General features: G+C 38.4%; 1 protein-coding gene across 4 annotated transcripts; it reads right to left on the reverse strand.

Moving 5' to 3' along the window:
- Nucleotides 1-2,060: 2,060 nt before the first annotated feature.
- Nucleotides 2,061-23,007, reverse strand: LOC18046952 (putative GPI-anchor transamidase). Of its 4 annotated transcripts, XM_024189267.1 has the most exons (10): nucleotides 22,678-23,007; nucleotides 22,268-22,309; nucleotides 22,018-22,162; nucleotides 21,574-21,803; nucleotides 21,265-21,322; nucleotides 20,640-20,717; nucleotides 20,407-20,495; nucleotides 19,758-19,839; nucleotides 2,235-2,283; nucleotides 2,061-2,138 (listed from the first exon to the last, which is right to left on the reverse strand). In XM_024189267.1, exons 1-10 carry the CDS (start codon nucleotides 22,836-22,838, stop codon nucleotides 2,119-2,121), a joined length of 954 nt encoding a protein of 317 aa, XP_024045035.1. In that variant the 5' UTR covers nucleotides 22,839-23,007; the 3' UTR covers nucleotides 2,061-2,118. The 4 variants fall into 4 exon arrangements, 3 of the variants coding, with proteins under 3 accessions (XP_024045035.1, XP_024045037.1, XP_024045036.1); XM_024189269.1 differs by lacking the exon at nucleotides 22,678-23,007 and having other exon boundaries at nucleotides 22,018-22,157; nucleotides 22,268-22,303; XR_002906607.1 differs by lacking the exon at nucleotides 2,061-2,138 and having other exon boundaries at nucleotides 2,250-2,283; nucleotides 19,758-19,850.
- Between the last annotated feature and the right edge of the window lie 1,595 nt (nucleotides 23,008-24,602).

Below are 24,602 nucleotides of genomic sequence, written 5' to 3' on the forward strand. Positions count from 1 at the left end.
GTTTCAGGTTTTTCTACTTTTTTCTTCTTCTGCAACTGCTATATTAACGTACTTGAGATTTAGCTTTCTCATTCTTTCAAATCTTTTAAAATGAAATTTAGAAGTTCTTGGTTCTAGTTTATTTAGTTCTTCGTCTACAATAGAGCTCTGGTGAACACTTGTCTTTCAAGGACTTTGCGCCTTATCATGCTCAATATCATCATCCCTTAGATCATCAGAATCTTCAAATTCTTCCTGGCTCGGGTGAATTTCGATAATTTTTTCCTTTATTTGGTCTTCAATTTCTTTTGAATCTAGTAGCTCTTTTTTTTTTTTTTCTAAAGACTATCATGAAGATGGTTCGTCAAACACTACATTCCATTTTGTGTAGCACCGTCCACTAGTAGGATCACAACACCTCCATTCTTTCCTCTGACAGTCATACTCGACAAAGTTACAATGATCGCCTTCTTGTCAAATTTGCTTCGTAAGTGGCTTGGTACGAAGACAAAGCACACAAAGCTAAAGGCTTTACATTTCACAGCTTCTCGTAAGGTGATATGAACTAGTTTTGGTTAAGGAAGCCTGTTGAGCACATGAGCTATCGTCTTTATAGCTTTGGCCCAAAACCTTCTTGGTACATTTTTCGCATGTATCATATTCCGATAGATCTCCCTTAGATGCTGTTTTTTTTCATTCTGTTACTCCATTCTGTTGTGGTATATTAGTACAAGTGAACTAATGGCATATCTTATAGTCTCAAAGATATTGGGAGAACTTATGTGATGTATACTTTCATCCATTGTCTATTCATAGGCAGTAAAGCTTCTTTCTTACTTCTCCTTCGACTATGTCTCTGAATTCCTTAAACTTTGAAAAAATGTCAATTTTTTTGTTTATAAAGAGGACTCAAACATATCTGGAGAAGTTATCGATAAATGTGATTATGTATCGCATGCCGCTAATAGAAGATTATTTGACATGCCCAAACACGTCAAAATGTACCAACTGTAATAGTTTTTTTTTGCTCTGAACTTTGACTCCTTGGTGAGCCTTGCCGTATTGACACCTTGCACACACCGTGTTTATTCTCACATCAAGTTGAGGCAGACCTCTAAGCTTGACTTCGGACGTTATCTAGCATGAATTTATTATAATGAAGTGTTTGAATAAAACCTTTTTTTGTTGTCCCAGGCCATGCCAAAGGATAATTGATAAATACGTCTAAAATGGAGAAAGAAAGGAAAACAAATGGATGACCAAAGTAATTTGGCAAATTACATTAAAAAGGCAAAATAGTTTTAGAGCTCCAAAATTGCTGACTCTGTTTGGATTTCCTCTACCAGTTGGAAGTTTTCCAACAATGACCAGAGTATGTCATTACATTTTTTGTGCAAGATTACTGAAGTCACAAGCAACAGCCAGAAGAATCTGCTAATTCTATCCTGTTGTCACATGATCAACAAATATGTAGGAAACATAAATCAATGTTTTTTTTTTTTTTTTGTTAGGCAGGAAGCCAACAACTAAAACTATAAATGTTACTGACAAATAACTAAGAATCATAAGGTGATCGAGGAGGAAATGATCTTCAAAATCACAATCAAATAGGAAAAATGAATAAACAGGGCCCACACTGGGACGATAGCACTTCCTTTACAGGAAAGATGATGTGTTTAACACAGCTAAAGCCTGATAAGCAGCAATGATGAGATGAGCTCAAACTACATTTAAGCAATCCATTGGAAAGCTCAACCTATTCCCCAAAAAATTAGACTCAGATCTCTGTCTCATATGTCTATATTATGCAACAAAATAAGTACAGAGGAAAAGCTGAAATGAAAAAAAAAAAAACTATTTGAAGCTCGTGTTTTATTTAACTTTGTTTCGATCTTTAATCAAATGGCACATATACAATGTAGCAAATGGGCATTTAGTTTCATTCCACCAACAGCAGTGACCCAAACAATACAACATATTTGACTTAACAGATGAAGTTTTCTTCATATCAACATATCCAAAAATAAAAAATCACCTCTCTGTAATTTTCTTGATGTGCAGCCAAAAGCTCATTATACTTCAATTGTAAATCTGACATTTCAGCTTGCAGCTTCTCATATTCAGAGACACTAGGAGCTCCTAATTTCTGTTGAACAAACCTGCCCACCAAAATAAATAAACAAAATAGGAAAATCCAATTTTTCAGCCAATTAAATGATCCCATTTAAAAGAAGAAAAGAATTACATGAACTTACTCAAGAGCAGAAGAAGGCTTGTCATTTTGCTCATACAATGCAGCAAGAGCTAGAAGCAGCAAAAACAACAACAACAACAAAATGAAACAGAAATTAAAATTCAGTTGAATTAAAAAAGAAAAAGAAAAAAGAGAAGATGAAAGAGAGGAAAGGAAACATTTGGTGAGAGCATCAAGAACGCCACCAGAATCTAAGTGTTTGGGGATAAATAGAGTATTGAAAATGAAGCGCCACGTGTCGATGCAAAGGTTATGTAATTATTAATTATCCTCCGGGGTACCCGACCTACCCCATAAAATTCGGTACCCGGGATACTCGAGATACCAGACCTACACTATAAACTCGGTACTCGAGATACCCGACCTACATTATAAACTCGGTACCTGAGATACCCGACTTACACTATAAACTCATTGCTCGAGATACCCGACCTAAACTATAAACTAGGTACCCGAGGTACTCGACCGACACCATTAGCTCGGTACCCAAGATACCCAGCCTACATAATAAACTTGGTACTCAAGATACTCGACCTACACTATAAACTCGGTACCTGACCTACACCATTAGTTCGGCACCCAAGGTACCCTACCTACACCATTGGTTCGGCACTCGGGGTACCCGACCTACCCCACAAAACTCGGTACCTGGGGTACACTGAGCAAGGACAAAAAGGTGAGGAAAAATGTTCATAAAATATCAAGAGATAGATAGGCTCCAAATCTCAAAAAGATCGGCTGAACACGTGTCAAAAAATAAGGAATCGGTGAGAAAATCTCGTGTTGCAAAAGAGGAGACAGCCACCTGTCACGCCAGCAAATTCGCCAAAAATTTGATATTGTGACAGTTGGGACCACCAGCTTTTCCTGCTACGCCTGCAAAATTACAACGGAATTGCAGAGGTACGCGGGACCACTCCACTATGCCTAGCACTTGAATACGCCACAAACTTGCTCTCCACTAATATTTTTGAAACGTTTAAGCCGCCATACGCATGAAAATAAGAATATTCCTGACATGACAGCAGGGAACGCCACTAAAATAGCGCCAGGTGGCACGGCGACCGGGGTACACTATATAAATACTCAGGTTTGATTTTTATCAAGGAAGTGAACACACTCATCACCAAAGAAACTAGGGTTTCTTCAACCTCAAAACCTCCATTACTGAGAGCTTGCAAGCTCTCTAACCTGAGATAACCCAACTCTGACTTGAGCGTCAGAGTGTGGTCGCCGGCCACCCCCGGCTCCACTTCTGACCTCTTTTTTGGTTGTTTCGCAGGTTTAAGGCGAGTTTCACCAGCCCTCCGCACCTGAAGTTAGATCCCCTCTATAACCACCATCATCTCAATCCTCCTTCACTCCACAAAAAGCCTGAACAGCTCGCACGTGCCGAACAAGTGAGGTACCCCGCTCCCCGACAAAAATATAAATTTATCTCAGTAGCTTCGCCCAATCCCGCTGATGAGGAGCCCATTAATGCGCTCGGTCTACCCATCTGTTTGTGGGTGGAAGCTTGTCGAGAACTTTAGATCGGTCCCCAACATCTTGAAGAGTTCCGTCCAAAAACGCCCAGTGAACCGAGGATCTCGGTCGCTCACAATGCTCTTCGGAACTCCCCAAAGCTTCACAATGTGCTTGACGAATAGGCGGGCTGCCTCGTCCGTTTTGCAATCGGCCGGTGCGGCAATGAAAGTGGCGTACTTGCTGTATCGGTCGACAACGACCATAATGCTTCCGCACCTTTCGGACTTGGGCAGTGATGTGATGAAGTCCACGAAGACACTTTCCCATGGCCTTGTTGCGAGTGGTAGTGACTCTAATAATCCTGTTGGGAGTTGGTGATCCACCTTGTCTTGTTGGCACACAAGACAAGTTCGCACGTATGCCTCGATGTCGTCCCTAATGTGTGGCCAAACATACGAGGCTTGGACTAGTGCGGCGGTGCGCTCAATTCCTAGATGACCAGCCCACTTAGAGTCGTAGCCCTCCTTGATAACTTCCTTCCGTAAATTTTCCCACCTTGGCACGAACAACCAATCTCCTTTGGTGAGGATGATGCCTTCCTCTTGCCAAAATCACCTTGTCTTTCCCTCGAGCACCTTCTCCAGCAAATCCTTTGCTAGCGGATCTTATTGGAGGCCTTCCTTGATGCGTGAGACAAGGTCGGACTTCGGTTGGCTCATGCTAAGTGTCGCCAATTCAGCCTTGCGGCTTTGAGCGTCCACAACGACATTGACTTTACCCGGTTTGTACTCGAGCCGATAGTCAAATTCCGCAAGAAAATCTTGCCACCTTGCTTGCTTCGGATTTAACTTCTTTTGTGTTTGGAAGTAGCTTGTCGCCACGTTATCCATTAGGATTGTGAAGTGCGAGCCAAGCAAATAATGTTGCCACACCCGCAAGCAATGTATGATTGCGGTCATCTCCTTTTCTTGCACCGTGTAGCGGCATTCTGTATGGTTTAGCTTTCGACTCTCGAACGCTATAGGGTGGCCTTCTTGTATAAGGACTCCACCAATGATGAAATCCAAGGCATCCGTTTGTATCTCGAAGGGCTTGGTGTGGTCCAGAAGGGCTAGGACGGGTTCCTCCGAAATTGCTCTTTTCAACTCCTCGAATGCGCGTTGGCACTCTTCGGACCAATGCCACGTTCTGTTCTTCTTGAGCAAATCTGTCAAGGGTGCCGCCTTGGCTGAGTAGCCCTTGATGAAGAGACAGTAGTAATTCACCAGCCCAAGGAATGAGCAAAGCTCGGGTACTTTTGAGGGAGGCTCCCAATCGAGGATGACCTTCACTTTGGCATTCTCCATCATAAGCTTCCCGCCTGCAATTTTGTGGCCAAGAAACTCCACTTCTTGTTGGGCAAACGATCACTTCTCCAACTTGAGGAAGAGCTCGTTGTCTCGGAGTACTTGGAGGACTTGTCGCAAATGTTGGGCATGCTCCTCGAGTGTGATGCTATATACCACTATGTCATCCAAGTACACGACCACAAAGCGGTCGAGAAATGGTTAGAGCACCTTGTTCACGAGTGTGCAAAATGTGGCGGGTGCATTAGTAAGGCCAAAAGGCAGCACAAGGAATTCAAAAGACTTGTACTGTTGGAGTGCAATTTATGCACTAGTTTTGCATTATTTACTTCCCTTAATATCAATGTTTTGCACTTAATAATAGTGATTTACTTGTGTTTTACTTTTGTAGGTGCAATTCTATTGATTGATGATAAAATTGAGCTATAAGATGATGTTTAAGGATGATTGTTCTCTTGGAAAAATTATGAGCGTCAGAAGAACTTTGTTGATAAGGCGTGGGCGCGTGCTGTCAACTGCGGACCTGCAGTTTTTAGTTTAACGTGTTTTGTATTTTTGGTTATTTTTGTAATTACGAATTTAATATTTCAGATATTAGGATTTTATTTTAAATAGAATTCTAAAAGAGAAGAGAGAGAGTATTTAAGGGAGGAATCTATTGTGAAAAAAGGAGGGATTTTTGGATTGGAGAAAAAGAAAGAAACCCTAGATTTAATTTTTCTCTCCTCTCTATTAAGAACTAAACCTATTTTTCTGGTTGAAGGATAACGAAGCTTTGATTCATCACTACTGTGAGATCTTTCTTGTGGTTTAATTGTTTTATTGCTTTTTGGGTATTTGTTTATTCTCTGAATTAATTTCATGATTATATTTGTTAATTAGGTAATTGGCCACTATTTAATTATTAACTTAATCTATTGTCAATTAAAGGATTCATCGTATGAAGAATTTAATGCTTGTGACAAATAACATAGCAGAGAATTGTGTTGTGAGAATAAACAATCTAATTTAAATGAATCATCATATGTGTTGATTAGGATTTGGGTCTCTCTGGTTTTTCAGGCTGTCAATTGATTAAATTCTATAATCGTATCTAGGGTTGTCTATTGATTAGGGAAATAACCAACGGTCGTACCTTGGTTATCGACTAGTTAAGGAGAGATTGGCTATTAGAGGGTCTCAGTAGCTATAACCGATCTATTCATGAGTAATAATAATCTATATTTGAATCAATGATCAGTAGTCGAATCAAGCTGAGTTAATTCCTTCAACCAGAGCTTTCTCTAATTTGAATTACAACTTTAATTTGCATTCTTGTTATTTTAATTTGATTTTTATTATTGTCAACAATTCCCTCATTTTACGTTTTACGTTTCAAAAGGATTTAATTAATTACCGATCTCTGTGGACACGACCCTGCTCAATCACTATACACAATTTATTTAGAGTATGAATTTATTTTTGTTAGCTTCGACACCCATCAAATTTTGGCGCCGTTGCCGGGGATTGGTGTCATTTATTTAATCTTTTTTACGTTTTACTTGGTGTATGGTTTGTTCTTCTCGTACAGGTACACTTTTGTTTGATCCTGAAATTGAGAAGACAGCTCGCCAGCTGAGACAGCAGACGAAGCGAGCTAAACAACGATCATCGTCGCTTTTGCTTTCTGAAATAGATACAGTACCTGATTTAGTTGAATCATCTAGCGATTCAGAAGAACAAGTGATGGATAGACCTGCACCTGTAGAAAGAACTCTTAGAGAGTTAGCTGAACCAAACTTGAATCAACAACCACTCTGCATTCAATATGTAGATTTGGAGGTAAATTTTGAATTAAAGTCTGGTCTTATTCATTTATTACCCAAGTTTCATGGTTTTGCAGGTGAAGATCCTCATAAACATCTTAAGGAGTTTTATGTTGTGTGCTCAAGTATGAGGCCACAAGGCGTGACTGAAGAGCAGATTAAGCTGCGTGCTTTTCCGTTCTCTGTAGATGGGCTAGCTAAAGATTGGTTATACTACTTGCCTCCTGAATCGATTACAATGTGGAATGGTTTGAAGAAGCAGTTCCTTGAGAAGTACTTTCCTGCTTCAAGAGCTGCCAACATCAAAAAAGAAATTTGTGCGATCAGACAACTTCCTGGGGAGACTTTGTATGAGTATTGGGAGCGATTCAAACAATTGTGTGCCAGCTGTCCTCAGCATCAGATTTCTGATCAACTTCTTATTCAATATTTTTACGAAGGACTGTCATTGATGGATAGGAGTATGATAGATGCTGCTAGTGGAGGCGTGTTGGTGAACAAGACCCCTACTCAAGCAAGGGAGTTGATCTCAAATATGGCTGCCAATGCACAACAATTTAGCAGCAGACAAGATGCCACTTCAACAACGGTGAATGAGGTAAATATTTCTTCTGTTGAACAACGTTTAGATAAACTTACTTCTCTTGTGGAAAAGTTTGTTGTAGGTAATGTGCAACAGGTGAAGACTTGTGGCATTTGTTACAATATGGGTCATTCAACTGATATGTGTCCTACACTTCAAGAAGAACCCGCTAAACAAGCCAATGCAGTTGGAGGATTTCCAGGCATGCCTCAGAGGAGGTATGATCCTTATGCACAAACATACAATCCGGGATGGAAGGATCATCCCAACTTCAGCTATGGAGTTAGGCCGTCAGGATTCCCACAACAGTATCCACCAAGACAACCAACACCTCCACAGTCAAACTCCAAGTCAGGTATATCTCTTGAAGAAATTGTTAAATCACTTGCGACTAACACTCAACAATTTCAGCAGGCAACTACAGCAAGCATTCAGAACTTGGAAAACCAAGTGAGTCAATTGGCAACTACGATGAGCCGTCTAGAGTCTCAAGTATCTGGGAAATTGCCTTCACAATCTGAGGTGAATCCAAAGCAAAACGCCAGTGCTGTCATCCTTAGAAGTGGAAAGGAGTTGCAAGAGCCTAGTAAGAAAGTGACAGAGCATGTAGAAGATGAGCTTGAAAAGAATGAATTGATGCCTAAATCTCAGGATGCGCAACCCACCAAAGCGAAACCCCTACCTATTGTGATACCTCCTCCTTTTCCAAGTCGGTTTGCAAAATCCAAGAAGGAGGAACAAGAGAAAGACATCCTTGAGACATTTCGCAAGGTTGAGGTAAATATTCCCTTATTAGATGCTATAAAACAAATACCTCGATATGCTAAATTTCTTAAGGAACTGTGCACCTCCAAGAGAAAATTAAGAGGAGATGAAAGAGTTCATATGGGGGAGAATGTTTCAACAGTTCTCCAAAAGAAATTACCTCCCAAGTGCAAGGATCCAGGTATATTTACTATCCCTTGCAAAATTGGTAGTGTTAGAGTTGAGAAGGCTATGTTAGATCTAGGAGCTTCTATTAATGTCATGCCTCGTTCTATTTATTCGTCTTTGAATATTGGTGCATTAAAAGAAACTGGCGTGATAATTCAACTAGCTGATAGGTCTAATGCATATCCTGATGGGGTATTAGAAGATGTCTTAGTACAAGTTAATGAGTTGGTTTTTCCTGCTGATTTTTATGTACTTGATATGGAAGATGATAACTCCTCTAATTCTGTCTCAATTTTGCTAGGAAAACCTTTTCTTAAGACTGCTAGAACTAAAATGGATGTACATAAAGGGACTCTTACTATGGAGTTTGATGGAGAGGTTATAGAGTTCAATATGTATGATGCCATGAAATATCCCAGTGAGGAATATTTGGTATTTTCTATGGATGTTATTAACCCTATAGTGCAGGAAGTTTTTTATTTGGATGTTGAAGATTCATTGGTAGCTGCTTTAAATAACAGTTTGGGCCTCAAAGGATTGCAAAATGATGAAAATGAGTTTGTTTTAAATTCTTTGAGAACTTTAACTCATCATATGTCTAATAATGAATTACCTTCATCTAATGCAAAACTTCTTTCATCTATTTTGCAGGCACCAAAAATAGAGCTTAAACCATTGCCTAGTCATCTAAAGTACATGTTTTTAGGAGATGATGAGACACTTCCGATGATCATCTCTTCAAAGCTTAGTACTTTAGAGGAAGAGAAACTTATTAGAGTGTTACGAGATTACAAAAAAGGCTATTGGGTGGACAATTGCAGATATTAAAGGGATAAGTCCGTCCACGTGCATGCATAGAATACTGCTGGAGGAAGATGCCAAACCTTCAATTGAAGCTCAACGCCGTTTGAATCCACTCATGATGGAAGTAGTGAAGAAAGAAATTCTAAAACTTCTTGATGCAGGTATAATCTATCCAATTTCGGATAGCAAATGGGTAAGTCCAGTACAAGTGGTACCAAAGAAAACTGGTATAACAATTGTTGAGAATTCTTATGGTGAGTTAGTTCCTACCCGAGTTCAGAATGGGTGGAGGGTTTGTATTGATTTTAGAAAGCTTAATTCACTCACTAGGAAGGATAATTTTCCTATTCCTTTTATTGATCAGATGCTTGAAAGGTTGGCAGGAAAATCTCACTTTTGTTGTCTTGATGGCTATTCAGGTTTTCATCAGATACCAGTTGCGCCTGAGGATCAGGAGAAGACTACCTTCACATGTCCTTTTAGAACCTTTGCGTACCGACGTATGCCATTTGGTCTTTGTAACGCTCCCGCCACTTTTCAGAGGTGCATGGTCAGTATTTTTTCAGACCATGTAGAAAGCACTATAGAGGTATTTATGGACGATTTTACAGTCTATACTGATTCTTTCGATGATTGTCTCTATAATCTGAAGAAAGTGCTTGAAAGATGCATTGAAACAAACCTTGTCTTGAATTATGAAAAATGTCATTTTATGGTAGATCAAGGCATTATTTTGGGTCATGTAGTCTCTGCTAGAGGAATTGAGGTAGATAAAGCTAAAATAGATGTTATTAAATCTTTACCTTATCCCACATGTAGTCTCTGCTAGAGGAATTGAGGTAGATAAAGCTAAAATAGATGTTATTAAATCTTTACCTTATCCCACATGTGTGCGAGAAGTTCGTTCTTTCCTTGGTCATGCAGGTTTCTATAGACGATTTATCAAGGATTTTTCGAAGATAGCTCAGCCTTTATGCAAGCTTCTTCAGAAAGATGTGACGTTTGATTTTAATAAAGCATGCAAGGTAGCATTTGATAAACTTAAGGAGTTGTTGACTTCAGCTCCAATTATACAGCCACCAGACTGGAGCCTCCCTTTTGAGATAATGTGCGACGCCAGTAATTATGCTGTTGGTGCTGTTCTCGGACAAAGGGTTGGAAGAGCTGCTCATGTGATATATTACGGATCAAGAACACTTGATAGTGCTCAGTGCAATTACTCAACAACGGAAAAAGAACTTTTAGCTATTGTTTTTGCTTTAGAAAAATTCTGTTCATATTTATTGGGTACTAAAGTGATTGTTTTTTCTAACCATGCAGCTCTCAGATATTTACTCGCCAAGAAGGAAGCGAAACCGAGACTTATCCGCTGGATCCTATTGCTTCAAGAATTCAACTTGGAGATCCGTGACAAAAAAGGAACAGAAAACTTAGTTGCAGACCACCTTAGTAGATTAACCACGAGTGAAGAAGCAGCACCTTTGAAAGATGATTTTCCAGATGAGCATCTCTTTGTAACTCAAGGTATGGTTCCTTGGTACGCTGACATTGTCAATTACTTAGTTACAAGAACACTACCTAGTGATCTGACGAGGGCTCAAAAGGATAAAATTAAGAGCGATGCTAAATACTATGTTTGGGATGACCCTTACTTATGGAAACATTGCTCTGACCAAGTCATCAGAAGGTGCGTATCTGAGTTTGAAATTCCTTCTATTCTTCCATTTTGTCACTCATATGCATGTGGTGGTCATTTTGGTCCCAAAACGACAGCATCCAAGGTGTTAGAATGTGGTTTATTTTAGCCTACTTTATTTCGTGATTCATATATGTTTTGTAAGTCGTGTGAGAGTTGTCAAAAGACTGGTAATTTAAGTCATAGAAATCAAATGCCACTTACCCCTATTCTTGTATGTGAAATATTCGATGTGTGGGGCATTGATTTTATGGGACCTTTTCCCTCATCTTTTGGCAATTCTTACATTCTTTTAGCAGTGGATTACGTTTCTAAGTGGGTAGAGACTAAGGCCACCCGGACTGACAATGCTAAAGTTGTTGTAGATTTTGTCAAGTCTAATATTTTTGCCAGGTTTGGTGTACCGAGAGCGATGATAAGTGATAGAGGCACTCATTTCTGTAATCGAGTTGTGGAAGCTCTGTTCAAAAGATATCATGTTACCCACCGAGTGTCTACCGCCTATCATCCACAGACAAGTGGACAAGCTGAGATATCAAACAGAGAAATCAAGTCTATTCTTGAAAAGACAGTTAGTCCAAATCGAAAGGATTGGAGTTTGCGATTAGATGATGCATTATGGGCGTATCGCACCGCTTACAAAACTCCTATAGGTATGTCTCCTTATCGTTTAGTATTTGGTAAGCCTTGTCATTTACCTGTAGAACTTGAGCACAGAGCATACTGGGCGGTTAAGCAATGCAATATGCGGATGGATGAAGCAGGAAAGCAGAGGAAGTTGCAGCTGCAAGAGTTGGAGGAGATTAGAAATGAATCCTACGAGAGTTCGCGATTTTACAAGGAAAAGAGGAAGACATTTCATGACAGAATGATTTTGAGAAAGGAGTTCTCTGTTGGTCAAAAAGTTCTTCTCTCACTCTAAACTTAAACTTTTTCCTGGTAAATTACGTTCTCGTTGGGTAGGACCTTTTATTGTTACTAATGTTTTTCCTCATGGTGCAGTTGAGATTCGGAGTCCAATCTCTAATAAAGCCTTTAAGGTTAATGGTCATCGTTTAAAACCTTTTTACGAAGGTTTTTCGGTGAATATTGTGGAGGAATTGGCTCTCGAGAATCCTATTTATGGAGATTGATACATAAATGTGTCTAGCCAAAGACATAAAACAAAGGCGCTTTTTAGGAGGCAACCCAAATGATTTGTTTATTTTGGTTTTTGTTTTATCTTCTTTAAAAAAAAATGAAAAATGAAAAAAATGAGTTTGCTTATTTTGGTCAGAAGAAAATTTTTGATAAGGCGTGCCCACGTCTTAGCTAATAAGTACTTCTGTAATTTTTAATGTCTCAAAGTTTTAAGGCGTGCTCACGTACTTATTAAAAAAGTACTTCTGAAATTTAATGTGTTTGCTTATTTTGGTCAGAAGAAAATTTTTGATAAGGCGTGCCCATGTACTTATTAGAAAAGTACTTCTGAAATTTTTAATGTCTCAAAGTGATTCATCACAAAAAAAAAAAAACCAAAAATCGAAAATCATCATTTATTTATTTATTTTCGTTCCTTTCTTTCTTTTATATATTTATTTATATAAAATAAAAAAAACCAAAAATCTAAAATTACTGTTCACAAATCCTTAATTCAAAAATTACTGTTGATTATCGTTTTACAGCAGCATCAGCCCCAGCCGCAACCAGCAGCATTAGCTCCAGCCTTCACCGCGCAACCAGCAGCAGCAGACGAGTACGCCCAGAACCAGCAGCAAGCTCCAGCATCCCCAGCCCGCGAGCGCAGCGCGAATCAGCCCCAGCCGCCGCGCACAGAATTGCGCACCGCAACCAGCAGCAGCGCGAATCAGCCTCAGCGCAGCACATCAATCCCGCGCGCGCAGCGCAACAGCCCCGCAGCGCAACGAACCAGCAACGCGAACCAGCTCTCGCGCGCAACAGCCCCGCAGCGCAACGAACCAGCAACACGAACCAGCTCTCGCGCGCAACAGCCCCGCGTGCGCAACACAGCAACGAACCAGCACCCGCAAAGCAAGCCTCAGCAACGCGCACAACCAGCCCCAACTAGCGCAACAAACTCCAGCCGAGCAGCAAGCGCAACACAACCAGCCTACACCCTGTATTCCAGCTGGGTAAATCGAAATCCATGAGTGCAATTATTGTAACAATGCCGAAGAGGAAAGCATCTACTTCCAAGTCGTCGAAAAAGACACCCGTCGCAAAGAAATCTAAGATTGCCGCTCCCACTACGGTTCCATGGAACATAATTTCAGATTCACGCCAAGCCGTGAGACAAAGATCGAAGCATGGAAAAAGCATGAGTGTTTTGCCACTTGCGGAATCCAATCTCGGAGGGTGCCTCGCATTCGCGACTCAACAAGAGAAAGAAAGGTACAAAGATATTTCCACGCGCAAAATATTTCCAACTAAGTATATTCATTACCCGACTCTTGAAAAATTAAATGTTAAAGATAATTTTGATTCTTTGATAGATAAGATTGGGTTGCGTAAGTTTGTTGATGTTGATTGCTTGGGTTATGTTGAGTTGATTAGGGAGTTTTATGCTACTTTCAATTCACTATGCCGAATGATTTTACTTTGCATACCCCGGATGTCATTAAGTTTAGGTTAATGGGACGAAATTTTTCACACTCTATCACGGATTTTAACCTAGCTTTAGGATTCATTGATGATGATTATTCTACTAGTGATGAATATTTAGGAACAACTTGTGACTTTAGCGAAAATTTTGAGCCTTATGGTCTTTGGCGTAATTTATCTGTTGATCACAATGCCTATGACCCGAGTAAATCAAAGAGTTCTTTCTTACGTGATCCTGTTTTGAAATGTGTGCATCGATTCTTAGCATATAATTTTTTAGGCAAAAAATATCACTTAGGAATTTTCTCTAAAACTGAATTTTATTTTATCTGGTGCATGTTAAATGATGTGAGGCCTAATTTAGGTTTTTGGTTAACAGATCAATTTCAAAGTGTGCTTAAACGGTATAGGACTTTATTTCTTGGTCCATACATTACTCTGTTAGCTATAAACCTATGTGTGCTTGATCCTGACAATAATGATTTGCATCCTGCTTACAAAAAAGAATTTTTGAATATGTCTGTGTTTGAAAGAACAGGTGTGGTCGAATTCAAAGAGGGGAGATTTCAGTTTACTGAACCAGGACCCACTCAACTTCCGAAGAAGCTTTATGCTAGGAGTGGTGCTACCTCTGATGACGAGTTTGACGACGACACTGTTGCCCCGCCAACTATTCCTTCTACATCCGCACCACCTTTGAGCATTCAGTTAGAGAAAATGGAGCACAAGTTGAACAAAATGGAGCAGAATTTGGCCGCATACTTCGAGAGTGTGGGATTTACCCTACCATTTCCGCCAAGCCCATAGACGTTATGTGGATCAAAGCTCACAATTCAGGAAAGTTTCTTTTTGCCCTTAAACTTTTATCCTTACGCTTTAATTTTTATGTGAGCTTTGATTATCTTACATTGGGGACAATGTAAGTTCTTGGTGTGGGGGAGGGATTTTTGCATTATTGATGTCTGAAAGTAATATTTTCACTCTACTCATCCTTAAATGATTTTGGAGTTAATATGCTTTATATATTATTATTTTATCTTTTCTTTTCTTTCTCACTACTTTTGTTTCCCATCTATCTCAAATTATTTACATCTATTTTTTTTTTCCTATCATACTCTTCATCACTCACATTTTATCTTTCATTTTTTTTTTACTACATACATTTTTCTCGTTTATTATCATTTTTACCTTTCCTTTTATATCTCATTCATACATTCATCTCATTCTACACCACTATTGATGATTGATTCATTTGAAGAGTGTACATGATTTGATGGCAAATTTACCAACTTTGTATGAGCAACCACTTTGCTCTAATTATTTTTGTTATGTGAATATCAATCCTAGTTTGTTTATTCTAGAACTTGCTTTATTATGCATGTTGAAGCCACATTACGGGATTTTATGCATTAAAATGATAAGGGCAAACCATTTACCATTTTTCTATTCTCGCATTTTCCTTTTTCTTTACCCGAAGACCTTTATTTGCTACCTTTGTTTGAGCCTTAACCATTACCTATCTAATTCTCTCCGTCTACTTAACCATTTTTCTTCTTTTTGAGCCTCAATTTAAGGAGATTTTTGGACTCATTGTATGGATATATTTTGTTGCTTTTTCTACCTTGTATTAAAGTTTCTCAATTAGATCAACAAGCATTATGCTTGAATTCAATTGTGCAAGGTTCGTTTCTTTTGTTTGATTCGAAAAAAAAAACAAACAAAAAAAAGAAAAAAAAAGAAAAAAGAAAAAGAAAAAAAAAGAAAAAAATCGAAAAAAAAAATGTTTACATTCTTGGTGACTTGAGTAAAAATAAGCATTTTAATATCATAAGTTCATTCAATGAGTTCATTCTTCTCGTTTTGATCTCTTTTTCTTTCGTAAACCTTTCTTTTTCATTTAACCCCATTACAACCCTTTTAAGACCCTTAGATTTTTTCATTTTATTCATGTTTTGTGGATTGAGATGTGATATATGAGCAAGCTTATGGCAATAGCATTCTTTGATTTGATTTGAGTGAATAAATGACACCCTAAACACTTTGAGTGCATGGAGTGAAGTTATTGAGAGGGCTATTAAATCTTGTTGCACTTGAATTTTGAATGGATCTTCTTGGTGGTTGAATGTTCTTATTCTATCTTATGAAATTCTATGCTCTAAAATCCTTGTCTCTCGAATGTTGATCGACTTAATTTCTTGAGGTATGCTTGCTTTAAATTGTTTTTGGATGAATTGAGATGAGAATTGAATAGAGATTTGGGATTAATCTTGAGTTATATGCTTGAGGACAAGCATCATCTTGGTGTGGGGGAATTTGTTAGAGTGCAATTTATGCACTAGTTTTGCATTATTTACTTCCCTTAATATCAATGTTTTGCACTTAATAATAGTGATTTACTTGTGTTTTACTTTTGTAGGTGCAATTCTATTGATTGATGATAAAATTGAGCTATAAGATGATGTTTAAGGATGATTGTTCTCTTGGAAAAATTATGAGCGTCAGAAGAACTTTGTTGATAAGGCGTGGGCACGTGCTGTCAACTGCGGACCTGCAGTTTTTAGTTTAACGTGTTTTGTATTTTTGGTTATTTTTGTAATTACGAATTTAATATTTCAGATATTAGGATTTTATTTTAAATAAAATTCTAAAAGAGAAGAGAGAGAGAGTATTTAAGGGAGGAATCTATTATGAAAAAAGAGGGAATTTTTGGATTGGAGAAAAAGAAAGAAACCCTAGATTTAATTTTTCTCTCCTCTCTATGAAGAACTAAACCTATTTTTCTGGTTGAAGGATAACGAAGCTTTGATTCATCACTACTGTGAGATCTTTCTTGTGCTTTAATTGTTTTATTGCTTTTTGGGTATTTGTTTATTCTCTGAATTAATTTCATGATTATGTTTGTTAATTAGGTAATTGGCCACTATTTAATTATCAACTTAATCTATTGTCAATTAAAGGATTCATCGTATGAAGAATTTAATGCTTGTGACAAATAACATAGCAGAGAGTTGTGTTGTGAGAATAAACAATCTAATTTAAATGAATCATCATATGTGTTGATTAGGATTTGGGTCTCTCTGGTTTTTCAGGCTGTCAATTGATTAAATTCTATGATCGTATCTAGGGTTGTCTATTGATTAGGGAAATAACCAATGGTCGTACCTTGGTTATCGACTAGTTAAGGAGAGATTGGCTATTAGAGAGTCTCAGTAGTTATAACCGGTCTATTCATGAGTAATAATAATCTATATTTGAATCAATGATCAGTAGTCGAATCAAGCTGAGTTAATTCCTTCAACCAGAGCTTTCTCTAATTTGAATTACAACTTTAATTTGCATTCTTGTTATTTTAATTTGATTTTTATTATTGTCAACAATTCCCCCATTTTACGTTTTACGTTTCAAAAGAATTTAATTAATTACCGATCTCTGTGGACACGACCCTGCTCAATCACTATACACAATTTATTTAGAGTAGGAATTTATTTTTGTTGGCTTCGACACCCATCATGTACCTTGTAGTGCACGCTGTCTTCGATTCGTCTCCCTTGGCGATGCGCACTTGGTAGTACCCGGAGCGCAAGTCGAGTTTGGTTAAGTACCGCGCTTTGCCAAGCTGATCGAACAAGTCCACGATCAAAGGAATCAGATACTTGTTCTTGATGGTGATCTTGTTGAGCGGTCTATAGTCGATGCACATCCGCAGCGATCCATCCTTTTTCTTTTGGAAGAGGACCGGTGCACCGAATGGGGCCTTTGAAGGGCGAATGTAGCCCGCGTCCATCAAGTCTTTAAGTTGTCTCCGCAACTCCTCAAGTTCAGGCAGCGCCATGCGGTAGGGCGCCAAGGCTGGTGGTTTCGCGCCTTGTGCCAGCTCGATTGCATGATCTACCTCTCGTCGAGGTGGGAGCTTCTTCGGAAGTTCTGGAGGCATCACGTGCTTGAATTCGTTAAGGACAACTTGTATTCGCGGAGGGACTTGGCTTGATAATTTTCCGCTATCTCCTTCCTTGTTAGTTCCCGAATGGAGACCAAGAAACTTGGGTCTTTCTTGAAAGCCTTTTTGAATTGCATGGCGGAGAGTGTCTTCTCCTCGGACTTGCCTCGTTCCGTAGGAACCATGCATGCGTTGCTCCCGTCGAGAGTGCGGGCTGTTGGCGATTGAGTGCGCCGAGGCGTTGGAGAGAACCCATGCTGAGTTAGGGTATCTCCGCAGACATGGTGGGGTTGCTCTTGAGTTGGGCAACAAGAGCATTAAGCGACTTTTTTTTCGGACAATCGCATACCCAATGAGGACCGTTGCATATAAAGCATGGGCTGCGTGGTTTCGGTGCCTCCTTGCCCTCCGATTTTCCTTGCCCGCTCTTGTTGCTAAGCGGCTTTTTCTGGCCCCAATCTTTGCGGTTGTTGCCTTTGTCCTTGCGACTCTCTCCCCCACCTTTGCCTTGGTTGGCCTTTTTGTCCTTGGATTAGGTGGAGTACTCGGTGAGCGATTCTGCAACGGCGATGGCATCGTCAAGTGTTTGAACGCTACGCCTATCAAGCTCGGTCTTGGCCCAATCCTTGAAGCCATCTTGGAAGTAGAAGAGTGAATCCTTATCGGACATGTCGCTTATCTCCAACATAAGGGTAGTAAACTCGTTGATGTAGTCCCGAATACTACCCGATTGCTTGAGGCGACGTAGGCGCGCTCTCGCTTCTTTCTCCACATTGCTTGGGGCAAATTGCTTTCGGAGTTCTTACTTGAAGTCGGCCAAGTGTCGATGGTGCAAATGCCCTTGCCCATTTCGCCATACTTGCGACACCACCATAGTTGTACAACGCCTCTAAGATAGGTGGGTGCAGTGCCTACTTTCGATACCTCATCTCGTACACCCATGGCATCGAAATATTGATCAAGCCCAAATAGGAAGTTGTCCACGATGGTGGCATTGGGCGCGCCATCGTATGTGTCGGGCTTTGGCACGTCAATGCGGTGCGCATCACTCGTACTTGCAGAAGCTGGACTTGCGGAGAGTGTGCGCTTGTGCCATGCCCAATCCGAGCGGACTTCATCCACTTCCGCACGGACAGCGTGTAGTTCATCCTGAACAAAGCTACGAAGTTTGAGCAACTCATCATGAAAAGAACGAAACTCACCTTGGAGAGTATTCGCTTGCTCTTGGATGAGGGCTTTGGTCGCCACCGTGAACTCGGCGTATTCTCCCTCGAGACCGTCCACTCTTTCCTCTAATCCCTCGAGACTATCTTGAGAGGCGGACAATGCGATTTCGAGAGTGCTTACACGAGACTCCAACGCATCCACAGATGGGGCCTTAGACTTGCCGCGAGTCTTGCCTTGGACGCGTTCTCCCTCACGGCCGCGGCTTGGTTCTGGTAGAGCATCCACACCAACAACACCCTCTTGTGCTGGATTTGAAGGGTTGGCCATTGCTCGTGAGCTAACTTGCGTGGGTGCAAACCTTAACTCTGATACCAATTGTCACGGGATGAGTATTTTGTGCAGCAAACCCGTACGACACTTAGACAACTTTGCCGAACGTTGCTAAGTAAGCCTTAAGCTTCTCGAGTTAGAGAAGAGAGCAATGGAGCCGAATAAGAAAACTTGTATTGCACAAAAGAGAGTTTACAAGAGAGCTTACAAGTGTTTGAGTTGCTTGTGCTAAGCTTGTTGTTCAAATGCCTAATGCCATCCCATATTTATAGGGGAGGTTTGCCATGCTCTACAATTCTAGAGAATTCTACCATTTACATGTGGTGGAAATCTATGGAGAATTCTAAAGTATTTACAAGCTTAATATGCTAGAGTTGCCTAGAAGTTTCCGGAATCGGACCAAGTTAGCACTCTTGGCCTTGTGTTGGCTCTCTAGCCCAAAATGGTGGGCAATTGGGCTAGCAACTTGGGCGGTCCACAACAATCAGCTTTAATACTAATCAATAAATGTAAAGCATAGCGGTGATTCACCTCAAAAAGTGATCATAGTTTGCTTCGAAATTAGTAATATCAATCATGGCACTGGTAAACCATCCTCAATTATCCATTATTAAGTTTAACATAGACCTAAGGCCCCTTCACATCATTCAGCCAAGCAACCACTAAGCTGAAGAGGTTTGATGAAACAACGTCTATGCATAATTAAAAATAAGCATAAGATGTACGCAGCTTGTGCATGTGAAAAATGAGCACAAACTTCACCTAAACAACCATAAAGAATAAAAAAAAGAACAGAGCGAACCAGTTAGAATGGAAATATCAAAAGGATCGGAGAAAAGCCTAGAACTTCCATACCTCCTCCAATTTTCTTTGGTATAGATCTGTTCGGTAATATGCAGTTGCCATCAACAGAGTTGGATTGTAAGAAGTGAAAAGACTGCAAAACAACTATCAAAACAGATAATGCTGAAGCTAACTTTGAAGAAATATGAAAATTCACAGATGTGCTATAGACAGGGATGGGCAAAATCGAGGGCCAGCTGGTCTTAGGCTCCATTCGGTACAGCTGTCTTGCGGCTGTACTTCCAAAGCAAAGCTGCCAAAGTGTTTAGTAAGACACTTTCAGCTTCATTTTGGAAGCTAAGCTAATTTTTCCCATAGTTGTTTTATGAAAAATTATTACCCTCACTAACTTGCCTTTAACAAACTTCAAAGCTTTGATTACCAAACACTCATTTAGTTTCACTAGATAGCTAGTGCTTCCATTTCACAGAAGTTGCGGCTTCAAAGCCTCAACACCACAATCCCATAAGAAGCCTTACTGATGGGTTATGACTAAAGTGTATCCATGCCAGGAAAATACCTAGTTTCTGGGAAGCCCCAGCTGGATCTGGTGATGTTTGGCTGGGATCAGGTTATAAAACTTATATTGGTATTCAAGCTTATGTGTCAGAGACTCTAAGATACTACTCTTATAACAAGCATAAAGTCCCACTTCATGTACCTGCTCAATGACGCATTGTCATACATATTCAGCTTTTCAAAGAAAGCAAGGGTATAAAATGTGAAACGATCCACGACAGATACTCCAACCTGAAGTTAATAAGAGATGTTCATATGTAATAACTGCAATTGTAGAAGCAAAATAAAAGATTGAAACTTCAAAAGCAGGGTATACTAGGTCTTATATGTTTAAAGGATTGGTAAACAAGAAAATTCTATCATCTTAGCACTTACATCAGAGTCCAAGTGATGAGAATATGAGTTCTCCCCTTTCATGCTACTTCCAATTGCCAAAACACCTGGAGAATGAAGCTGCACAATTTAAAAAAGGTGTTTCCTTCAGCATCAAAATCACTGGTTAGGTAAATCAACTTTTAAAATGTATGCTAAGTTAAAAGACTCAGAAAGTCACGTCACTGGGTCCAAATTCGATTCAGAAGCTTGTTACCAAACTCAAAACTTAGATGATAGTGACCAGTTAACTAAACAAAGATGCATCTCCCAAAAGCCGAGGTGCACAACAATTGTAAACATAGCTTTCATGAACAAACTTTTGGGGATCTCATGCGGCGGAGCAGGTGTGTTGGCCCACAAATGAAACAGATAACTGCTTGAGTATAATGACATTTGATTCTTAAATAATTATGAGTAGTCACCAATGAAAGAGCAGCTATGAAGTGATTCGTAGTTTAACCATTCAAACTGAGCAACGTAGGTTAAAGATTTTTCTTCACACTACCACGCGCATGTTTCGCTAGTTTAAAAATAATAATGCAGAAAAGTAAAGTCTAATAATCGCTAGAAGTAACTAGTCTAATATTTATGAAAAGTGAAACCCATTTAAACACACCATACTAACCTGAGAAAAGAGTGTGGCAGCTTGGCAAGTGTCCACCATTATCAACAACTCCTTGAATCTAGTTTTGTGGTAAGACACACAAGCTCATTATTAAGCAGGATCATTACTGCATAAATGTCAGCGGCCACCAAAATCTACCATAAACGATTAGCATTTCACGTCGGCATTTTCCATTGAGAAATAAATATGTTTCATCCATACACCATCCAAAATGGCAGAACTACAAGTCTATAAACCCTTTTACTTTCATTCTTATGGTTGAATGTTATTGTTAAAGGCAACAGACATGAAAGCAGAATACAATCTTACCTGCGCTTTTCTTTCATTTGCTTCACTGCATCTGCTAGATCATGACTTTGGAGCTCTTCTGAGTCCTGAAATTTTAAAAATTCATCTCCCCCATGCCCAGTCATGTATAGAAGAATATGGCTTCCTTCGTCACTTAAAAGATGCTTTGATCTAGGAACAGCAGCCTCATGACGCCCGGTCAAAACTCTTAAAAAGTTTTCAACAGTCACTTCATAACCACGATAGTCTACCTGGGTGATTGAAGTTTAGTAAAATGAGGATCTGCTAAACTTTAATTTCCTAGAAGCAAGGCATGTTCAGTAATTATACAACCTTAAATTTAAATTCTTGATTGACTGTCTCCATAAGGTGTTCATTGAAAGCCTTATGGAGACTTATAAGGAGACAGCACCCCTTTCAAAACCTAAAGACCTAGGCAGAGTATCTGGAGAACACAGTACCAACCTCGACATTATCTCCGTACAAATTAAGTTTATGGTTCTCGTTATTGAAAACTTGTGCTGGATACTTGTTTCTAGCATTACAAGCCATGTCATCTGCCAGCATAAGTATTATCCTCTCATCGGGTACTCCTAGCCGCTTAACTGTTCTGAAAAATCAAGTTAAGGTGCACAGTCGACAAATGAAAACAGGAGGGAAGAGGAATGCAAATTACTTCACAAGATGATGCGAAAACAACAAGCTAATTGCTTACCTATATAAGGATAATGTGTTAGCCATATGCCGATAATTGAACCTGAAAAAACCAATTCAGCAATTAATTCAATTGGCAAAGGACATGGAATCTGTTTTTAGTTCATCAAAACAATGCCATTTGACATGGCTCAAGTATCTAGTAACTTTATGAATCCAAACAATAAAAAACTTAAAGAATCAAGCTTATCAACAAGAATGCAGTAATATTAGCTGAAACTCAGAAATTACAATCACAAGAAAGAGAAATTGTAACATGGGTATTGTTTATCATCAACATTGTTACATGGGTATAATTTATAATGTAATGGCAAAGCGTTAATTCTTCCCAAATCAAATCAAAATCGGGAAAAAAAAATTATAAAAACTGCAATAAATAAAATAAAATAAAAATGAAGGTGATTTAGTTACCAGAAGCGAGAAGTGCAAACCAAGACAGCCCAATTGTTAGTGTGCATGGTTGTCTCAGCTGACGCTCTGTACGAAATCGAAATGGAGAGAATAAAAAACAACAGCATCGCCGCCAAACTTTTGAAACCAAATGAATTGTACATCTTGAACCGGACCATCATTTTCTCGCGAATTTTAATTTCTGGGTGAAAAACTCAAAACTGTGATTTAAATTTTATTCGTTTTTTTTTTCCTTTCCCTCTTTTGCTGAGGATGAAATCTATTGTTGCGGTTTCAGTGTCGCAAACAGTGCTCCGGCCGGATCCACGTCCCAAAGTTGAAATTATTTTTTTAAATTTAGCCCATTACAGAAAACAGATCGAAGCTTGAATCAATCATACAAGTCCAACTACCTGGGGTACAGCAACTAGAAGCTTGCATAAATTAAGTGAACTCACATGCTGGAGAGTACGAGTCAAATGAGCCCAGTTACTGGAGAGCATAACTACAGGAAGAAAAAATAAATAATCCTAGCTGCTAGAGCCCAGTTGCTAGATTTTTTTTTTTGAAACTCCAGTTGCTAGAAATTTGATTAGAGATAAAGAAGGCTAGCCTTTGGGAGTCTTATTTAGGCCCACGAAGTTTTATTTGCACCCATTAAAATAAGAAGAATCCCCAAGGTCAATTTGAGTTTGAAAAAGAGAAATGTTGAGATCAATATTGATTACCGATAAAATTTTGAATTAGCCCCGTTTGATGTGGAAATTGAAATTGAATAAAATATTTATTTTATAATTTATGTTAAAATTTGTATTTGTTAAATTTTGTAAAAACTGCTCATTTTAATAATTTTTTTAAAAATTTTGATAGTAACTATTTTTTTATAGAGAATTATTTTTTCATATTATTAAATAATTTATTATACATTTTTAAAGTTTCTATTATAATCTTAATATTTTTAAAAAATAATTATATCTTATTTTTTCATATACCATAATATTAAGTCATTAGTTATCATATTACTACCACAATTAAATTACAGCTACAACTGGTGTATATTCACTCTAGTATCAAAGTTTTAGTTTAGTGAGTTCATATTTTTTTATATTTGACTTGTATTTCCTATTATAAAATTAAAAAAGAAATGTTTGCATATAATTATGTAAATTTTTTTAACTTTGAACAATTTCACATGAATTAACCATAACTTTTAAAATTAATTTCATAAACATGTTTTTTAATATTCAATCTATTTATATTTTTTCCATGTTTATTGCATCAAGTTTAATATTAATGTAATATATATTACTTTTTTTTTATCTAGATTACGTATTAGTATGAATTTTTATCATATTTTATATAACAAATTTATTAATTTTTTTCAGTTAATGTCATTTTACGTGTTTTTTTAAAAGATATGTCTAAACATCATTAAATATAATCAAAAAAATAAAAGGTGATTTAAACTTACGTATGTTTTAGTTATTATATAATAAAATAATACATTTATAATAAAATTTAACAAACGCACGTACATTACTTTTAAAATTTACAGCAACCGCGACAACACAACTTACTAAATACCAAGCAACTTTTTTTAATTAGCTGCTTATTGCATCCATACAGTAAAAACAACTTATTTAATTAACAATTGCAATCCCAAAATGACTCTTTGTCCTTATCCCATCTCGTAACCCGACAAATAAATTATCTTTAAGCCACCAAAACTATTTGAATTTTTGGGCAATGGAAAATGCTATTTCCACAAAATCAAAAGAAATTAATTTTCCTATGTCAGATGGACCGGTATTGATTCGGTTTAGAATTAATCCATAATTTGGTTCCCCTTTCTTTTTTTGTTTTTTCAAGTTCATTCATTTGTATTTTGTGATTTTTTTTATGTTACATTTACTAATTTTTAATTGGAATGGATGTAATCAGAATGT

This window comes from Citrus clementina, unplaced genomic scaffold, assembly GCF_000493195.1.
Source record: "Citrus clementina cultivar Clemenules unplaced genomic scaffold, Citrus_clementina_v1.0 scaffold_3, whole genome shotgun sequence".
Lineage (NCBI taxonomy): Eukaryota > Viridiplantae > Streptophyta > Magnoliopsida > Sapindales > Rutaceae > Citrus > Citrus x clementina.